Source organism: Nilaparvata lugens, chromosome 9 (genome assembly GCF_014356525.2).
Source record: "Nilaparvata lugens isolate BPH chromosome 9, ASM1435652v1, whole genome shotgun sequence".
Lineage (NCBI taxonomy): Eukaryota > Metazoa > Arthropoda > Insecta > Hemiptera > Delphacidae > Nilaparvata > Nilaparvata lugens.
Genome location: NC_052512.1, coordinates 7,964,654 through 7,981,643, shown reverse-complemented (window position 1 = coordinate 7,981,643; position 16,990 = coordinate 7,964,654). Strand labels below are relative to the sequence as shown.

Here is a 16,990-nt window from a genome sequence, read left to right as displayed (position 1 = left end):
CTGAAGATTGGGAGGCCGGGGGAAAAAAGATTGCCGACCAATGGGAGTCTGAAAAGACGATCACGCCACTGGTCATGTGACAGGGTTTGACTCAGCTGCTCCTGATGTTAAGGGTGCAGCTAATGATGACAATGATACTAACTACTACACTAAATCAGGCCGGTAAACAATATTTCTATTCCAGAAATTTCATGAAGAATGATACCAACCTGACTCGGTAGCCGCTTATCGTTTTGATGATACGGCTGCTGCTGATTTATAGGGATTGGCGACGATGTTGATGATGTGTATACACTACTACAAGTCCAACCAGATATATCTGGAAGTCGACCCTATTCTAATTCTAAAACAGAATAAATTCGCTAATTTTACACTAGACAACGGCTCTCCATCTGTCACAAAAATTCACTTTGTGACAATACTATGATGATACTCAAGTACCCGATGCGTGAGACCAGAATACGTACGTTGACATCACAATAATTTCTATCATCATTCACGGAATTACAGAATGCAAAAAATTTATTCAGCACTTAGAATCAGTTGTTTTTCACCTATGATAGTTTCTTCTACTAATTTTTATTCTACCGTTGAACCTTTGATTTGTCAATAATCAATTTCAATAAGAAGTTTCAGAATACTTTCAACTTAAGCATCAATGATACTTGACTTTATCTTTAAGCACTTCAAAAGATTATCATTTTAATGGTTTAACATAACTGAATAACTTTCCTGTTCATCTACAATTATTTAAACTTCAGAATTTTGAATTCCAGAGATTTAATATCTCTAGACAGCAGAGTCGGCGCAGTTGTGTGCCTTTCGCTAAACATTCAGCAGAGTGGCGCAGTTGTGTGCCTGACCTTTTTAAAGGTGATAAAGAAGATAATTTTGAATAAAATTTAGAATTTAGAAATGGGCCGACACATCTAGAAAATACCTGAGTCTATACCTAATTCATGCAGGTGAACGGGCTAGAGTCAAGAAAACTTCAATTAATCTTGCCATGCCTGATTTAATAGGTTTATACTATAGAATAATACTACAATTTGAAATAATTGAAAAATACAAACAGCTTCAATAAACATTGGCAACTAAAATCGAACAACAGAAACAACAATTTCATGTTACCTTGTTGACATTCTTCATCTGATTCGGGGGCGCATTACTATCCCCATTTAGATAGCAATACGTCACAAAACCAAACAATATCAGTCATCAAATAACAAGTTAATTTCAACATGAAATTACTCGAGAAAGAAAAGCCCGTTGAACCCAAGTTTCGTCGATAGTAACCCATATAACCCATTTCATAATAATTTTGAATCCCCACTTTTGATTGACATTCTCGAATGAACCTTTGTTTCACTACACTGCACTTTCGTTGGTCTGTACGTTGCTTTATCATCGGGGTTACAGTACCTTGTTTTTGGCGGTGAACTTTTACCGGTTGAATTTGGCTTGACGGCGACGTCCTCTTACGTCCCTAGACCTGTCGTCTGAACAGGTGTCTTGAAGCAATGTTACATAAAGTTGCGGAACCAAAGGGGTGGTAGTACAAGAAGTTGGTTTGGGGACACACATGAACCGCTGTAAATAAATGTATTACAGCATTAATTTCTAACTCTTCCTACAATTCATCAAAAGCTAAAACAGGAGTTTATTCTGTTATTTAATTTAGATTTTATCTTGACGTTCTGATTTCATTCTCAAAATTTAAGATTGAATTAAAACGAATTTACTTGCCAGAGTGTCATTAATATACAATGCAACATTTATGAAAACACCCGTAATAGATTAATATAATGCTTTTAGAAAATGAATACTTCATTAATTATGATGTTAACTTTTATATAAATTGATATAATACTCTTAGAAAAGAATAATTCTGATTGAAATGATGCTAACTTATATGATATTTTTCGTTTGGTTTGCGAAATCAAATATAATTTTTCATATAGTAGCTCGGCTAGTATTGTTGGAAACTTGTGCGCTAGCCAACATTTATTTTATTTATTATTCATGAACTATAGGACGCAATCCAAGTGTAAACAATGGGCATTCGCCCAAAACTGCTCAGAACCTTTATTTAAAATGAACAGTCCAGAGTTTATGATTTGATTTACCTACAAATACAAGTCCAAAAACGAGTATCAACTAGAATTATGAATTTATCACAAAACAAAACAAGACACTTTATAACACAATAAAAGAAAAAAATATTGAAAATTTTACTTCAAGGTAAAAATAATGTTTGCCCTATAAGATTCATCTTGTAGATAGTTTTTACCTTTAATTGAATAAAATTAGTAGACACATAGAAAATAATTTAAATTGAATTAAAATTTGAACATTCATCAATATTAATTTCATGGAAAAGAAAAACTTTCTTCTTTGTCTATTAAGATTTCTATCATAAAAAATTTACTAAATCATTCGAAAGCCTTAATGACATAAAAAAACAGAGTCTGAAAAATATAAATTATAAAATGTCATAAACTCAATATGAACATAATCTTAAAAATTTCATTCCAATTTAAAGGCTATCTTCCTGACTTCCAGCAATACTCTATGATAATATATCTCCAGAAACAATAACTCAAATGTAACGTAACTGAAAACTTTCTATTCTACTTACTGTACATACTTCTTCAGAAAAAATAATTATAATTATCTTCCATCACTAATAAACTCAAAAAGACTATTCTCAATCAATATTATCAACTTGAACAATAACAGGCTTTGTTGATAAAATACTCTTTGATTGAAGTTTCAATTAATTAAATTCCCTAAATTATATTTTAACCTTATTTTACGTACCTTAGCGGTTATTTGAAGAAACAATTATTCATACATGAAGAAGAAACACAATTAAACCTTTCAGGACATGGCACTACTGGAAAATTTAAACTTTAATAAGAATAAAACTAGCTCCTACATTAACTAATTATATAAACTCATAAATTTGCCCAAAAAGGGCGAAACATAATGACTACATCTTTACTCTCATAGTGCTCCTAGCAAAGTGTCCTCCGAAACGTAATCTGGTCTCTCGACTGGGGAATCCCCACTACTGTATTTAGAAACAGGTCTTCTATTGGGCGAAGGGAATCAATTTGACCAATCGTCGCGTGGCTTCTAGAGCCTTTGGACCAAATAGTAACTGCAAAATCAGTAGTTTGTTATAATTTCAATGCTTGCTGTTTTCCAACTTATCACACTCTATGTCGCGACAGGAAGGCTAAGTTTTAGAGATAATTCCATAATCTACATTCCTCGACGACTCGGAGCCACAATTTTTAAATATCTATCATGGGAAACTCGAAGTCATGGCCGTTCATAATAGAGAGAGAAAATAATTTATTTCGCTAACTCACTTACAATAATGGCTCTAGTCTATTGCGTATTAAATTTACTATTATAACTTGGGAAAAGGCCTGAATTAAAAAGAGTGCTCGGCACAGTTTATAGTGCAAATAATAACTGAAAGAGCTCTGAGAAATTGAGAATAGTTGATGATTAACCCAAAAATTGAACAACAGGCTTGATGAATAATGAAAGTTACTAAATATTGAAAAATCACAATTAAAATGCTCAAATTGAAAAGTGCTCAAGTAACAAATTCAATAGTAATCAAAAATTGAATTTTCAAAATTTGTAATGAAAAGCTTTATAAGAAAAAAAAAGTTTAAAATCAAACAAATGATGAATGATTACCAAAGTTCTACAATTTAGAATGGATAAGCTGAACAAACAGTAGTCACAAAGTTAAGCTAATAATCGATACAAAAGACAAGATCTGCAAAGGTGCAAGGATTAAGAGACTAAACTGGCACAAAGGAAATTAGATAGAAATACAATATTAATGGAATACAAACAAAAGAATGGTTCTTATTGCTTGCTTGAATCTAAATAATGACAAGATAAAGGAGTGATGTTTAAACACTTTCAATACTTTGGAATATTTAAAGAGTGATTTACAATAAAACAATATGAATTTGAAATCATGAGATTAAATGGGTATTTTATAGATAACCAAAGTAATTGAATGAGTTTGAGACTATTTAAACTTTTAGAAATCGAAATGGAAATACATTAATATGTGAATTAATAATTGAAAAACAAATAACAATTATTCAAAATGAAGGTTACTAATTATTGTCAATTTTAAAACCAAAAGGATACAATCACCAATGGAAGATGAAGGCTTTAAAATTAGTGGAAAACACTCAATGAAAAAGATTCACTGAATATTGATAATATTGAATATAATATTCACTGATAAATTAAGACAAGTCTGGGAAGATAGAGCAAATGTTCTCTAAACTCGAAACATCCAATTTAGAAGAGATAGCACAAGATCTATAACCAGAGTGGATATTTTGCTACAGTTGACGTGATGTGAAAATATCAATAATGTTAAATATAGGACTTAGCTCAGAAAGCTTGAAGCAACAGCAGGTGGAGACGAGCACCAGGCAGGCACCATGTCCACGCAGGTGGGGCGGAACAAGATGAGAACCTCAGACCAAGATTCTAGAGACCAGCAGAAATCCAGGACGACTCTAGGCTGACAACAGTGAACCCCTCACTGTTATAAGAAACCGATGAAACTCCGACGAAGACACTCCAAAGGCGATGGCAAGATTGAATCTGAACGTATGGTAGTAGCATTACCAGATACAAGATGATGTGAAAGAAGAAATCTATTCTTCAATGAGAAGCATTGCGAAAAATCCCAAATTGCAAGCTAGATGGGAGATCCAAAACATAAGATGAATTTGGATTGAACACTGAATGAATGAAGAGGTTTCAACACTGGAGAAAAGTTTCATGTACACTGCAAGGTTGTAACGCACATGCAAACTTGGAATGAAGATAAATCAAAAACTAATGAATCAATTTTGAAATGGTGAATGGGGGATGTATAACGCAGATTGATTTGTCGAAATCAATGCTAACAGTGATCATACTTCATAGAAATACTTGAAGTTTTGAAGAGACATTTGGCACTTCGAAAAATTAGTGCACAAGAGACAGGAACACAGCCGGAAGAATGAAGCACAGTTTAGGCTCGGAACCAACAAAGCAACAAAAAAGGAAAAGACTATGTGACTCAAAATGCTGTCAACACATAACTGAAGATCACACTAATATAATGAGAGACAATCTATTTGTAAAATATGATTGAAAATGATTACAAAAAGTGAAAATGGATTATTTATCTATAAAAATATTTAAAAGACATAATTGAGACAACAATGAAACTACAAGCGGCGATGAAATTCTCAACTGCAATACAAGAGGCAGTGAGTTGCAGACATTAAAACAAATGACAGCTGATGTGAAAACAACAACATATATTTACCTGAAAACAAAATAAATAGGTTACCTAAAAAGTGGAAAATGGTAAATGAGATTTAACATAGAGTTGGCCCCGTTGGGGAATTTGGAGAATTTTCCAACAAAATGAAAAATAAAATATGTTAAATCAACTTCCATTTTCACTGTCATCAAGCGGGAGTGGTGCAATGCTTGAAATTGAACGTTTACAATTTCCAAATTCAGTACACACCATGATAACTCTTACTTTATCATCTGCACCTGGGATGACTTCTGTGATGCATGCCAATTTCCAGAAGGTGGGCGGTGCCCCTGGATCCTTTACCAGCACCATTGTGCCAACGGTGATATTCGCTGAAGACCTAGTCCACTTACTTTTCTGCTGGAGTGTGACCAAAGTAACTGTGTTGAGACAAAATTGTTGAAGTGGACTTGATGGATCAGATCGCCAAAAAATACAATGCAAGTTTCTATCAGAAGGATGGAGAAGGACTTGGCAATACATCTTGGCTATATCAGCCATGAATGCAACTTTGTGCATGCAAAAACGCAAGACTATATTAAAGAGCTCTGTTGAACCTCGGTGTGAGAAGCACAATTGGCAGAAACTTGATTTTCTGCAATTTGATTGACAGGCACTGAGTGAGGGGATGAGCCAGAATGCAAATTCACTACAGAGTTGGAACTGCTAGCAGTTGGCAAACTGACAGCAGATTGCTGAAGCGATTCAGGAATCTTGGAGGATTCAGCTTTATATGTGAAATTTGTCCAAGCAAATTACTCAATTAAAACATAATTTCTTTCTTCTGACAGCATCCTTCTTACCGGCAGGGTCGATTTTCTGTAAAATTGGACACTTGGAAACATTGTGACTAGCATCTTTGCAATAGAGACAAACGTAAGATTTGCTATTGTTAGAATGAGAATTATTAACTTTATTTTTGTTAACGTTTGCATTTTGAGGATGACTAGTTGGTCTAGTAGCTTGTGCTGGCTTAGCATTTGTGTTGCTAGCCAATTTATGTGCCCCCTGCACATGATTAGATGAGCTGACAGATATGGCTTGTGTAACCTAATGCCTTGCCTCCATGAAGTTCCATAACTGTTCCATTGATGGCATAGTGGAAGACGTATTATACAGCTCCCAATCTTGCAGGCTACGAGAGTCAAAACACAAAATGACAATATACAAATACAATAAATCCTCGATGTCTACCTTTGAATCAATCGATTCTGAAGCATGAATATGCTATGAGTTTTACAATGATCAATAACATTTTGAATGAAAAAGACTAAGAAATTGTCAAAAAACCACTGATTTATTGATAATTAGAAAGACCGGTTTCGGTTATTACACCATTGTCAATCTCTGATAAACTATCAGAGATTATCAGAGATTGACAATGGTGTAATAACCGAAACCGGTCTTTCTAATTATCAATAAATCAGTGGTTTTTTGACAATTTCTTAGTCTTTTTCATTCAATATGAATAATTACCACAATATCAACTTCTCAACTACACAAAAAGTCAATAACATTTCTCCATGATGGAGCCAAATTTGAATTGAGTGGAGGTGGATCAAAGATTGCAGCAACATGTGTGTCTGCAATCAGGCGCGGGTTATCATACCGCTGTGTCAGCAGTGACCATGCTAAGTCAAACTGCCCAAAAGGAACATTAGCAATGCAATAAAGTGCCTTTCCACTTAGCGCTTGCTTCAAATACTGAAATTTAGTACTTGGAGCAACTGTGTGATCATCTACAACAATAGCAGGAAACGAGGAGCAGAATTCAATCCATTGATCAAAATCACCATTAAATGTAGGTAATGGAATGTCCAGTAATCTATACCCTTGAAATTGAAACATGGGCTATTGAGCCCAATGAATGGGCACCTGAGGCATGGCCTGATGCATCTGTTGAGGAATACTGCTGATGCCACAGAGGGTGATGCTGGATTAGCAATAGGAGGCTGTACAGCAGATTCAATTCCTACAGGCAGCTGAGGAGCTGGAGAGGATACCACTTCCTGAGCATGAGTTGGCATGTCATGATGTGACTCATGAGGTACGTCAGAGTTGCTAAAATTTTGTGAATGCAACATCTGTTGCTGATTCTCAAATGACTCGCAATTAATAGTGAGCTTAGCTTATAATTCAGTGGACCTGTCTGTGAAATTGTTATATAAGTCCTGATTGACCATATCAGGATCCAATGAGAAAAACACTTCATCATAAAGAGTTTCTATTTTTGACAGTCTAGTGCGAATAGTAAGCACTTTCTGAAGTTCATCACTGTTGGTGATTGTAATATTCATTGAATTATCATACAATCTGTCAAATTCAGCTATTATAGCTGTCCATTTGCGAAATGATGGATTTATTCCTTTAGGAGGCATGTTTACAATTCCATAAAAATGACAAGAGCAATACAACCTGACCACCACGTTGATATGAACTGTCTGGAGTCAATCGCGCACAGAATGCTTTGCCCACAATGATAGGACGATTTGTTGACCTTTGAAGTAGCTGGTCGACGATCTTGGCTTAGATTGTAATAGCCGAATCTGGGCGAGTTGAACCCAGTCATCAATCACAGTGAGGTAGCCAGACGGTTGTAGTACAGGTCTCAGCAGATTGATTAGGCATGAAAAACATAACACAGTAAATTAAAAAGGTGTAGATGTAACAACTAAAAGATTTGACATGGTTTATAGAGAGATGATTGAACCTCTCATTTGTGCATAAAAGTTAATATGATACTGAAAAATTGCAAGGGAACTCTAGTAGTTACTGAAGTGCACATGGCTCAGAAAAATCCGGCCTGGAGGATTCAGCTTTATATGTGAAATTTGTCTAAGCAAAAGAGTGGACTGTATAAAGGGGTGAATTTGTAGGTTATGAAATTTAGTAAAGTAATCAGAGACTAACAGAATCCACATATAAATTTCAAAGGAGGAAAGATTCAATGTGCTTACATAATATGTATTGGATGAAAATAATAACTGAAAGAGCTCTGAGAAATTTAGAATAGTTGATGATTAAACCTAAAATTTAACAAAAGGCTTGATGAATAATGAAAGTTACTAAATATTGAAAAATCACAATTAAAATGCTCAAATTGAAAGTGCTCAAGTAACAAATTCAAGAGTAATCAAAAATTGAATTTGCAAAATTTGTAATGAAAAATTTTATAAGAAAAAAAGAAAGTTCAAAATCAAACAAGTGATGAACGATTACCAAAGTTCTACAATTTAAAATGGATAAGCTGAACAAACAGTAGTCACAAAGTTAAGCTAATAATCAATACAAAAGACAAGATCTGCAAAGGTGCAAGGATCAAGAGACTGAACTGGCACAAAGGAAACTGAATAAAAATACAAAATTAATGGTTCAAAATACAACAAGAGAATGGTTCTAATTGCTTGCTTGAATTTAAATAATGACAAGATAAAGGAGTGATGTTTAAACACTTTCAATACTCTGGAATATTTAAAGATTGATTTACAATAAAACAATATGAATTTGAAATTATGAGATTAAATTGGTATTCTATAGATAACCAAAATAATTGAATGAGTTTCAGACTATTTAAACTTTTAGAAATCAAAATGGAAATACATTAAAATGTAAATTAATAATTGAAAAGCGAATAACAATTATTCAAAATGAAGGTTACTAATTATTGTCAATTTTAAAACCAAAAGGATACAATCACCAATGGAAGATGAAAGCTTTAAAATTAGTGGAAAACACTCAATTAAAAAGATTCACTGAATATTGATAATATTGAATATAAGATTCACTGATAAATTAAGACAAGTCTGGGAAGATAGAGTAAATGTACTCTAAACTCAAAACATCCAATTTAGAAGAGATAGCACAAGATCTATAACCGAAGTGGATATTTTGCTACAGTTGACGTGATGTGAAAATATCAATAATGTTAAATATAGGACTTAGCTCAGAAAGTTTGAAGCAACAGCAGGTGGAGACGAGCACCAGCGTGTCCACGCAGGTGGTGCGGATCAGGATGAGAACCTCAGACCAAGATTCTGCAGACCAGCAGGAATCCAGGACGACTTTAGGCTGACAACAGTGAACTCCTCACTGTTATAAGAAACCAATGAAACTCTGACGAAGACACTCCAAAGGCGATGGCGAGATTGAATCTGAACGTATGTTGGTAGCATTACCAGATACAAGACGATGTGAAAGAAGAAATCGATTCTTCAATGAGTAGTATTGGAAAAAATCCCAAATTGCAAGCTAGATGCGAGATTCGAAACATAAGATGAATTTTGATTGAACATTGAATGAATGAAGAGGTTTCAACACTGAAGAAAAGATTCATGTACACTGCAAGGTTGTAACGTACATGCAAACTTGGAATGAAGATAAAACAAAAACTAATGAATCAATTTTGAAATGGTGAATGGCGAGATGTATAATGCAGATTGATTTGTCGAAATCAATGCTAACAGTGATCATACTTCATAGAAATACTTGAAGTTTTGAAGAAACATTTGGGACTTCGAAAAATTAGTGCACAAGAGACAGGAACACAGCCGGAAGAATGAAGCACAGTTTAGGCTCGGAACCAACAAAGCAACAAAAAAGGAAAAGACTATGTGACTCAAAATGCTGTCAACACATAACTGAAGATCACACTAATATAATGAGAGACAATCTATTTGTAAAATATAATTGAAAATGATTACAAAAAGTGAATATGGATTATTTATCTATAAAAATATCTAAAAGACAAAATTGAGACAAAAACGAAACTACAAGTGGCTATGAAATTCTCAACTGCGATACAAAAGGCTATGATTGCAGACATTAAAATTAATGACAGCCGATGTGAAAACAACAACGTCTATTAACCTGAAAACAAAATAAATAGGTAACCTAGAAAGTGGAAAACAGTAAGTAAGATTCAACAGAAGTGATAGATTTTAAATACTGTACAGTGATTTAATTATTGAACTGTTGCCGCCTGGAAGTGCTGAGTCTCATCTCTCATGACATTCATCATGTTTCTATGAATTGAACACAATAAATTATTGTACACAGTATCTTCTATCTATGTTTATAGAAGCCAAATGGCACTGATCCATTCACTCACTCACTCATTCATTTGTGATCATTAATAATCAATAGAACTAAAAATCTACTTAACCAAATACGTTTGAATTTAGCAGGTTTGTTCAGTTGGTCATCTAGAGGCACACTAAGAACGAAATAAATTATTCCTTTTCCAATAAGTGAGTAATATCATAGCCACCTTTAATACAAGGCCACGGCCTACGATATTGCAATGTCGCAGTGTAGGCCTAGAATCTAATACATGATTGGTGGAAAAGATCAGCTGGAATTTTTTTCAAATATTCTTCACCAATCATGTATCAGATTCTAGAGGCCTACACTGCGACATTGCAATATTGTAGGCCGGGGCCTTGTATTAGAGGTGGCTATGGTAATATACTAGGACTGAAAATCTTCAAACTTGAGGTAGCCTGCCCTGAATAATCTTGGATCAGTATTTTTATACTATAATTTTTGCTACTTACAATAATGGAGAGACTGATGAAGTAAACAACAATTAAGTGGAAATTATCCATTCTTCAACTCTGCAAGAGAAATTTACCATGTCATTGGCACCCTGAGAAACTAGATCTAGATTATATAACATTTAACAGCATCTGCCAAAATTGAGAAAGACACAATATGACACAGTATGTTCAACTAAAATTTCATTAAAATTTTTAATATTCATGATAATAGCAGATGACAAGAAAAGACACTCTAGAAACAAAACATTTATAGAAGTGGAGAAATATTTGTAGAAAGTAAGCCTACATCAATATAATACATTAAAATGTGGAATGAAATGCAGAGATGGTATTCAAGAATGATCAAGACTTTGACGTGGCTTATTAGGAGTTTCAAAGTCAAGGGAGTGGCTGAATGGTATGCTACCATTATGCTATCAATAGCTGGAACAAACAAGAGACAGAACACTTAAAGAATTTAGTGGGATTATAAAAAGTGTGAAAGACAACCTTTTCCCTCAACGAATAATCCAAGTAGTGTTGGGTGTGAGCCGTTCTCAGTGAAAACAGCTATATATTCAGTCAAATATTTTGAAAATTACCAGCCTTTAGCATACAATTCAGTACACAATGCATACCAAACTTAACTTTGAAATTCCTTAGGGACGAAAATACCATCTTTAGACTACTTATGACAATAATTTTAGAAATAATTCCAACTATTTCTGAGAAACTTGCTCACTTCCACCTCCACTTATCTTCCCAAACAAAAAAGTTTACAGCATGTTGAAAATTTCATGATTTCTGCTTGAAATGTCTCTACATTATCTGATCATTTATATGATTTGTGTATTATGGGATGTGAAATAGATAAATGAACATTGATAAACATATGAAAATTGAAAAAATATATAATATAGGTCAGAATAAATTAAGCTGACACCAATAGAGAGAAGACATTCTACCCGATATTTTTCAATAGAATTCTTACTCATTACAACACCCTATATTTCTGAGAGATTTGATATTCAAAAGAAAAACATATCTTTGCGATGTTATCAAGTTCATAGAAAATTTGCTTTTTTCAATCCTCCAATCCTGAAACTTTTCCAGCACTACTCCGATCAGGCATCAGGGATGATATTCTAGATACAATTCTGTGGTTGATTTGGAAATTTGAGAAAGTTCCAATTTTACACAAATTGGCAATGCTGTAATTTCTTCAAATCTCTTAGGTTCAAAATAGAATATATTCTTAGTTGAGAATGATATTGTTTCTACGAGTATCATTGCATGAATAAATAAATAGATAAAATAAGAGTTGTTTGGTGTATTAAAAAGGTTTAAAATAAGAATGGAAACGATAGATTGAATTCCCAAATCTATCAGATGCAGAATTTGAAAGAAGTTTGCATTTTACGGGAATATAAAATTTGTTATTGGAATGGAATAAAAATGTTTTAATTCACATCACTGAACAGTCTACAAAAATGCTCTGAAGTCACTATAAAGAAAATGTATAAAAACAGTGAATCAATAATCGGACTTGGAAGTCGAGAATCAGCTGCTATATTTTCACCTTGGGGTGTCAAGCAAGATTGATGTCTATCACCAACTCTATCCAAAATCTACCTTAGTATTTAGTAGTCCTAAAGTGGATCAGATAAATGTAGCTCCATGAGAATACAAACAGGAAAAAGGCCAATATTTACATTCGATCCTCTTTGCAGATGATCAAGTGGTGTTAGCAGAAGACCAGCAGGATATTATGATATATATTATAAACAAGCTTATAAAGGATTTTCAAGAGTGAGAGCCTTGAAGAGAACATAAAAAATAATAAATTATTCGAATATTGGAGGCATGGGGCAAGACATACAGACAGATTTTGGAGTAATAAAAATGATCAATCATTATCTTCACTTGGGTGTTACAATATATAAAATATAAAAACAATATAATGTAACCGAGAACTGGTTGGGTGGACAGCAGAGAAACACCGAAATTTGAGTCAAATCTATTATAATCTACACCCTTCCTGTGGGGCAATACTTCCTTAAATCTAAAACTTACTAACTAAACCACAATGTAATGAATCACTTAAAAATTAGATCAAGTAAACGAATCAATTGAAGATAATTAAAAAAAAAAATTAAAGTTTTCCAACAAAAAAAAAATGTTTTTATGTTAGTTCAATATAAGGTCAAAGAACTGCCAAGGTACAAGGTGACCTCTTCCCCTTTAGAAGGGGGCAGAATGGGCAAAATTACACTACCGGCTGGGTCCATCCCAGGACCCACAGAATAAAAACTACTATTGAGTATTAACAAAGTTTCAACAATAACAAAACAAAATAATACAAGAAAACAAAAACTTAATTGTATGAAATAAATATCTTGTCACCTACTACTAGAGCAAAATTAGTGAGACCGCTCAATCAAATCAATCGTTTGTTCTACAAATCATATTAGCAAATGTTGCCTTATTTCACCCTAACTTAACTCCTTATTTGACTTTAATCTAACCTCAAATTTAGTTCTCAAATATAATTGAATACATTTTTTTGCTCAAATAACCTAACAAATTTACACCGGAGAAGAACATGCCGGCTGTAACTCTGAGCGTCACAGGTTACAAAGTTTAAGTTTAAATTTAAAATAAAAATAGGTTGCTCAAATTTTGAATAATGTTCCTCCAAAAACAGAAGTGAAAAATAGTTTTGAATTTCAGTCACTCACCCCACACCAACACAATCGCGACATCCATCTCCACCAAGGAACCCGTCCTTCAATCTCTGACCACTGACCAAGAGCTCACCGAAATTCTCCACAGGTTGTGGGAAACTCTCGGCAACCTGGTCCGTAAGCTGGCGCTCTCAGACGATTCATCAGGGAATTATCAGTCGAAAAGAAAATGAATAAGAGCATTACTTTTCTTTCCGAGTGACAATTACACAGTGGAAATGTCGTGGACTGCAACCAGGAAGACGGCACTGACCGCTGAGGCAGCAGTTCTGCTGCCTACATCGGCTGATGCCGTTCAAAGTACAGCCGGCTATTGTTCTTCTTTACAATAATTAATACCTCTAATCTTATAACACTAACTCAAAACTAAATTGTCTTCCACACTCTCACAATAATATGGGAAAATAGGAAAAGAATAGTTATTTGTATATCTAGAGTGAAAAGTACTGTTTTTTCTCCCTGAGGGAAAAGTTTGAAGCCAGAGGCGAAGCCGAGGGCAGAATTTTCCTGAGAGAGATAAAGCATTTTTCACTCGTGATATACACAACATTTTTCCTCCACCTACGTTTTTATAAAAACTGCAAATAAAATAATTTTTAAAAACGTACTTGACAAAACAATGTGTTACAACATAATCAAAAAGTAAAGAGAAACAGCTGGCTTGTAATCACAGTTCTCCGCCGACAGCGCTATGCGCTATTGTCGGCAAAAGTTGTAACAACAATGGCCGCCACAACTAAAGCTATGATTAAGTTCCCGTTCCAAATTTGATTAGTTAATGAGGAATATTCGTTGGCTGGTATTTTGAATAACATGGAAAAAACAAAATTTTATACATTTTTTAGTATAATGATATGAAGTTGTTAATAAATTTAGCATACAAACATAAATTCCATAATATTGATAAAAATATCTGGTTGAGGTATTGAATTTAATTATTGGTTTAATGACTACTCTATATGCTTCCTCATCTGAGCTTAGACATTCTAACCTATTTCAAATGTACGTTTTTAAAATAGAGATGCTTCCCATGTTATTTAAATGGAGTTACTTTTCCTCCCTAGGGAGTTTTTCTGTTTTTTAGTACTGAGAGGGAAAAAGTGACACTTTAGTATTACGTTCCAAGGAGTGAAGTAAGTACTTTAGACAGTAGGTGGAGGAAAAAACATTATCAAAGCACTGCATTCAATTCTGTGGAATAGAACTTAAAGAAAAATAAGGAAAATATGTTAGGCTATGATAGAGCCAATATTGATTTATGGATCTGAGGTATGGGTCATGGATTAGAGTCATTCTGCAAAATTTCTTGCCGCGGAAATGATGTAGCCGATTAGAGAAGATGCGCAGGCCTATTATAATGGCAGTGGAGAAAGATAGCAGAACAACGCTGCCGATCTTCGTTTCGCCAATGCCTTCTATAGACGATACCTAGCTGATACAGGTTTATTGATGTAATATCAACTGTTCATTCTCATTTAAAATACTCAATTATACCTATTTTATCAATCAAGAAATTATATTTCTCAATAGTTTCATAATGAATTTTTATAATTAAGATGAAATATATTGTTAATTAATTATCAATTGTACATTGTTGAAAGACGATCTGGCAACAGATCAAAGCGAGAAAGATATAGCGCTATCTCTTTGTTGAATGATAGACAAGGATGGCGATACCATAGCTAATCAAACACTGCCATTATAAAGTGGACCTTCAGTATAGATAAAGTAAGGAATGAAGTAATAAGAGAACAGATGAATGTAAAAGAAACTATACTGAGTAGCATTGGTAAGAAGCAGGTAAAATGGTATGGCCACCTACCAAATATGGATACGGAGAGAATACATAATTGAGATTAAAATTTATTTGCTAAATAATTTTACAGACATTTCTACAATCACAAAATAATAACAGTAGGAAAGTAATAAACAGTTTTAAACATTCCATTGAGAGTCCAAACCAGCATCAGAGTTAAACGGTGTAGGCCAAGGGAAATATGGATGTTGGAAAAGAGATGGAATGCAGAGGGGGACTGGAGAGAGAAGGAGTGATGGTGGAGGGATACGAGAAGCGACTCTAAGTTGCAAAACTTGCAAAAAAGAACGAGATTTCAGAGGTGAGTGTCTCAATTCAATAGAAAATTGGTGCGACTCAAACGAGTAGAAAAATAAGCTTCAATTTCCATTTATAACAAATTAGATACAACTTTACAGCATACATAGATTGATGCAGAACAATATAATGTCTATTTATGTCTACTCACAGTTGACGGTGGTAATGTGCAGTGAAAACGGCCGGAGGCTGCAGAACGACAGACTGGAGATAGACGTCTCAACTGCCGCTCAGGATCACAGATGTCACGGCTTCAACTGTAGCAGGACTGACTTCTGTCTTCAAGAGCCGACTTGTTTGTTGCAAACATTGACGCAAGAGGCGTATCAAAAATAGACCTATGGTGAGGTCCACTTATGGCAGTGTTTAATTAGCAATGGTATTGCTATCCTTGTCTATCATTCAACAAAGCAGATAGCGCTATCTCTTTCTCACTTTGCTCTGTTGTTAGATCGTCTTTTAACAATGTAGAATTAACAAAATATTTCATCCTAATCATGAAACTATTGGAAAGTATAATTTATTGTTTAATAAAATATAATTGATAATTTTAAACGAGAATGAACAGTTAATATTACATCAATAAACCTGTATCAGCTACCACCTATAGAAGGCATTGACAAGACAGAGGATCGGCAACGTTGTTCTGCTATCTTTCTCCACTGCCATTATAATGTGGAACTCACTATAGTTCAAATTAGGCAAACGGCATTACCTGCCACGATCTTATTGAAAAACGTGCTTTGGATGGTCAAAATTTGCATATAGCTTTGCAGGTGTTCAAAAAGTTCGAAACAAGAGGTGATGAGGCAAAAAATTCTACGAATGTTAGAATAGGCAACATCCTTGTAACAATGATCCATCTATCCATCCAAGGTCGACATACAGACATTCTTAAAATTTAGAGACATCAAATTTTCTAATTATTACTAAACGAAAATCCAAAGTTAAATGCTGTAAACCATTCCCGAAGACTTCAGCTACTACAAATATTGACAACAGGGTCAACAGCTAGATGGAAATTCAATGAGAGCTACTATCCAAAAATTATTTGCCAGCCCAGGAATCGAACCCGTTACCTAGTCAGGTATGCTCACCCTTACACTAAACTGACAGTCTCTGGATAGCAGCGCTCATTTTATTCACAGCTTCCAGCGAGTCTACAGATGGAAATTGATAAGAAATTGCATTTATTCAAATGCTAATCAATAAATAATTACTATTATTAAACGAA

At 34.1% G+C, this 16,990-nt stretch overlaps 1 protein-coding gene across 2 annotated transcripts in view; it reads right to left on the bottom strand.

Moving 5' to 3' along the window:
• The window catches only part of LOC111047665 (predicted GPI-anchored protein 58), a 77,573-nt gene extending 61,527 nt beyond the window's left edge, over positions 1 to 16,046 (bottom strand). For both annotated transcript variants that reach the window (XM_039435458.1, XM_039435457.1), the window contains exons 1-2: positions 15,908 to 16,046; positions 10,918 to 10,977 (exon numbers count right to left, since the gene is read on the bottom strand). In XM_039435458.1, the coding sequence (XP_039291392.1) occupies positions 10,918 to 10,968 (51 nt within the window). In that variant the 5' untranslated portion in view covers positions 10,969 to 10,977; positions 15,908 to 16,046. The remainder of the gene's footprint in view (positions 1 to 10,917; positions 10,978 to 15,907) is intronic.
• Between the last annotated feature and the right edge of the window lie 944 nt (positions 16,047 to 16,990).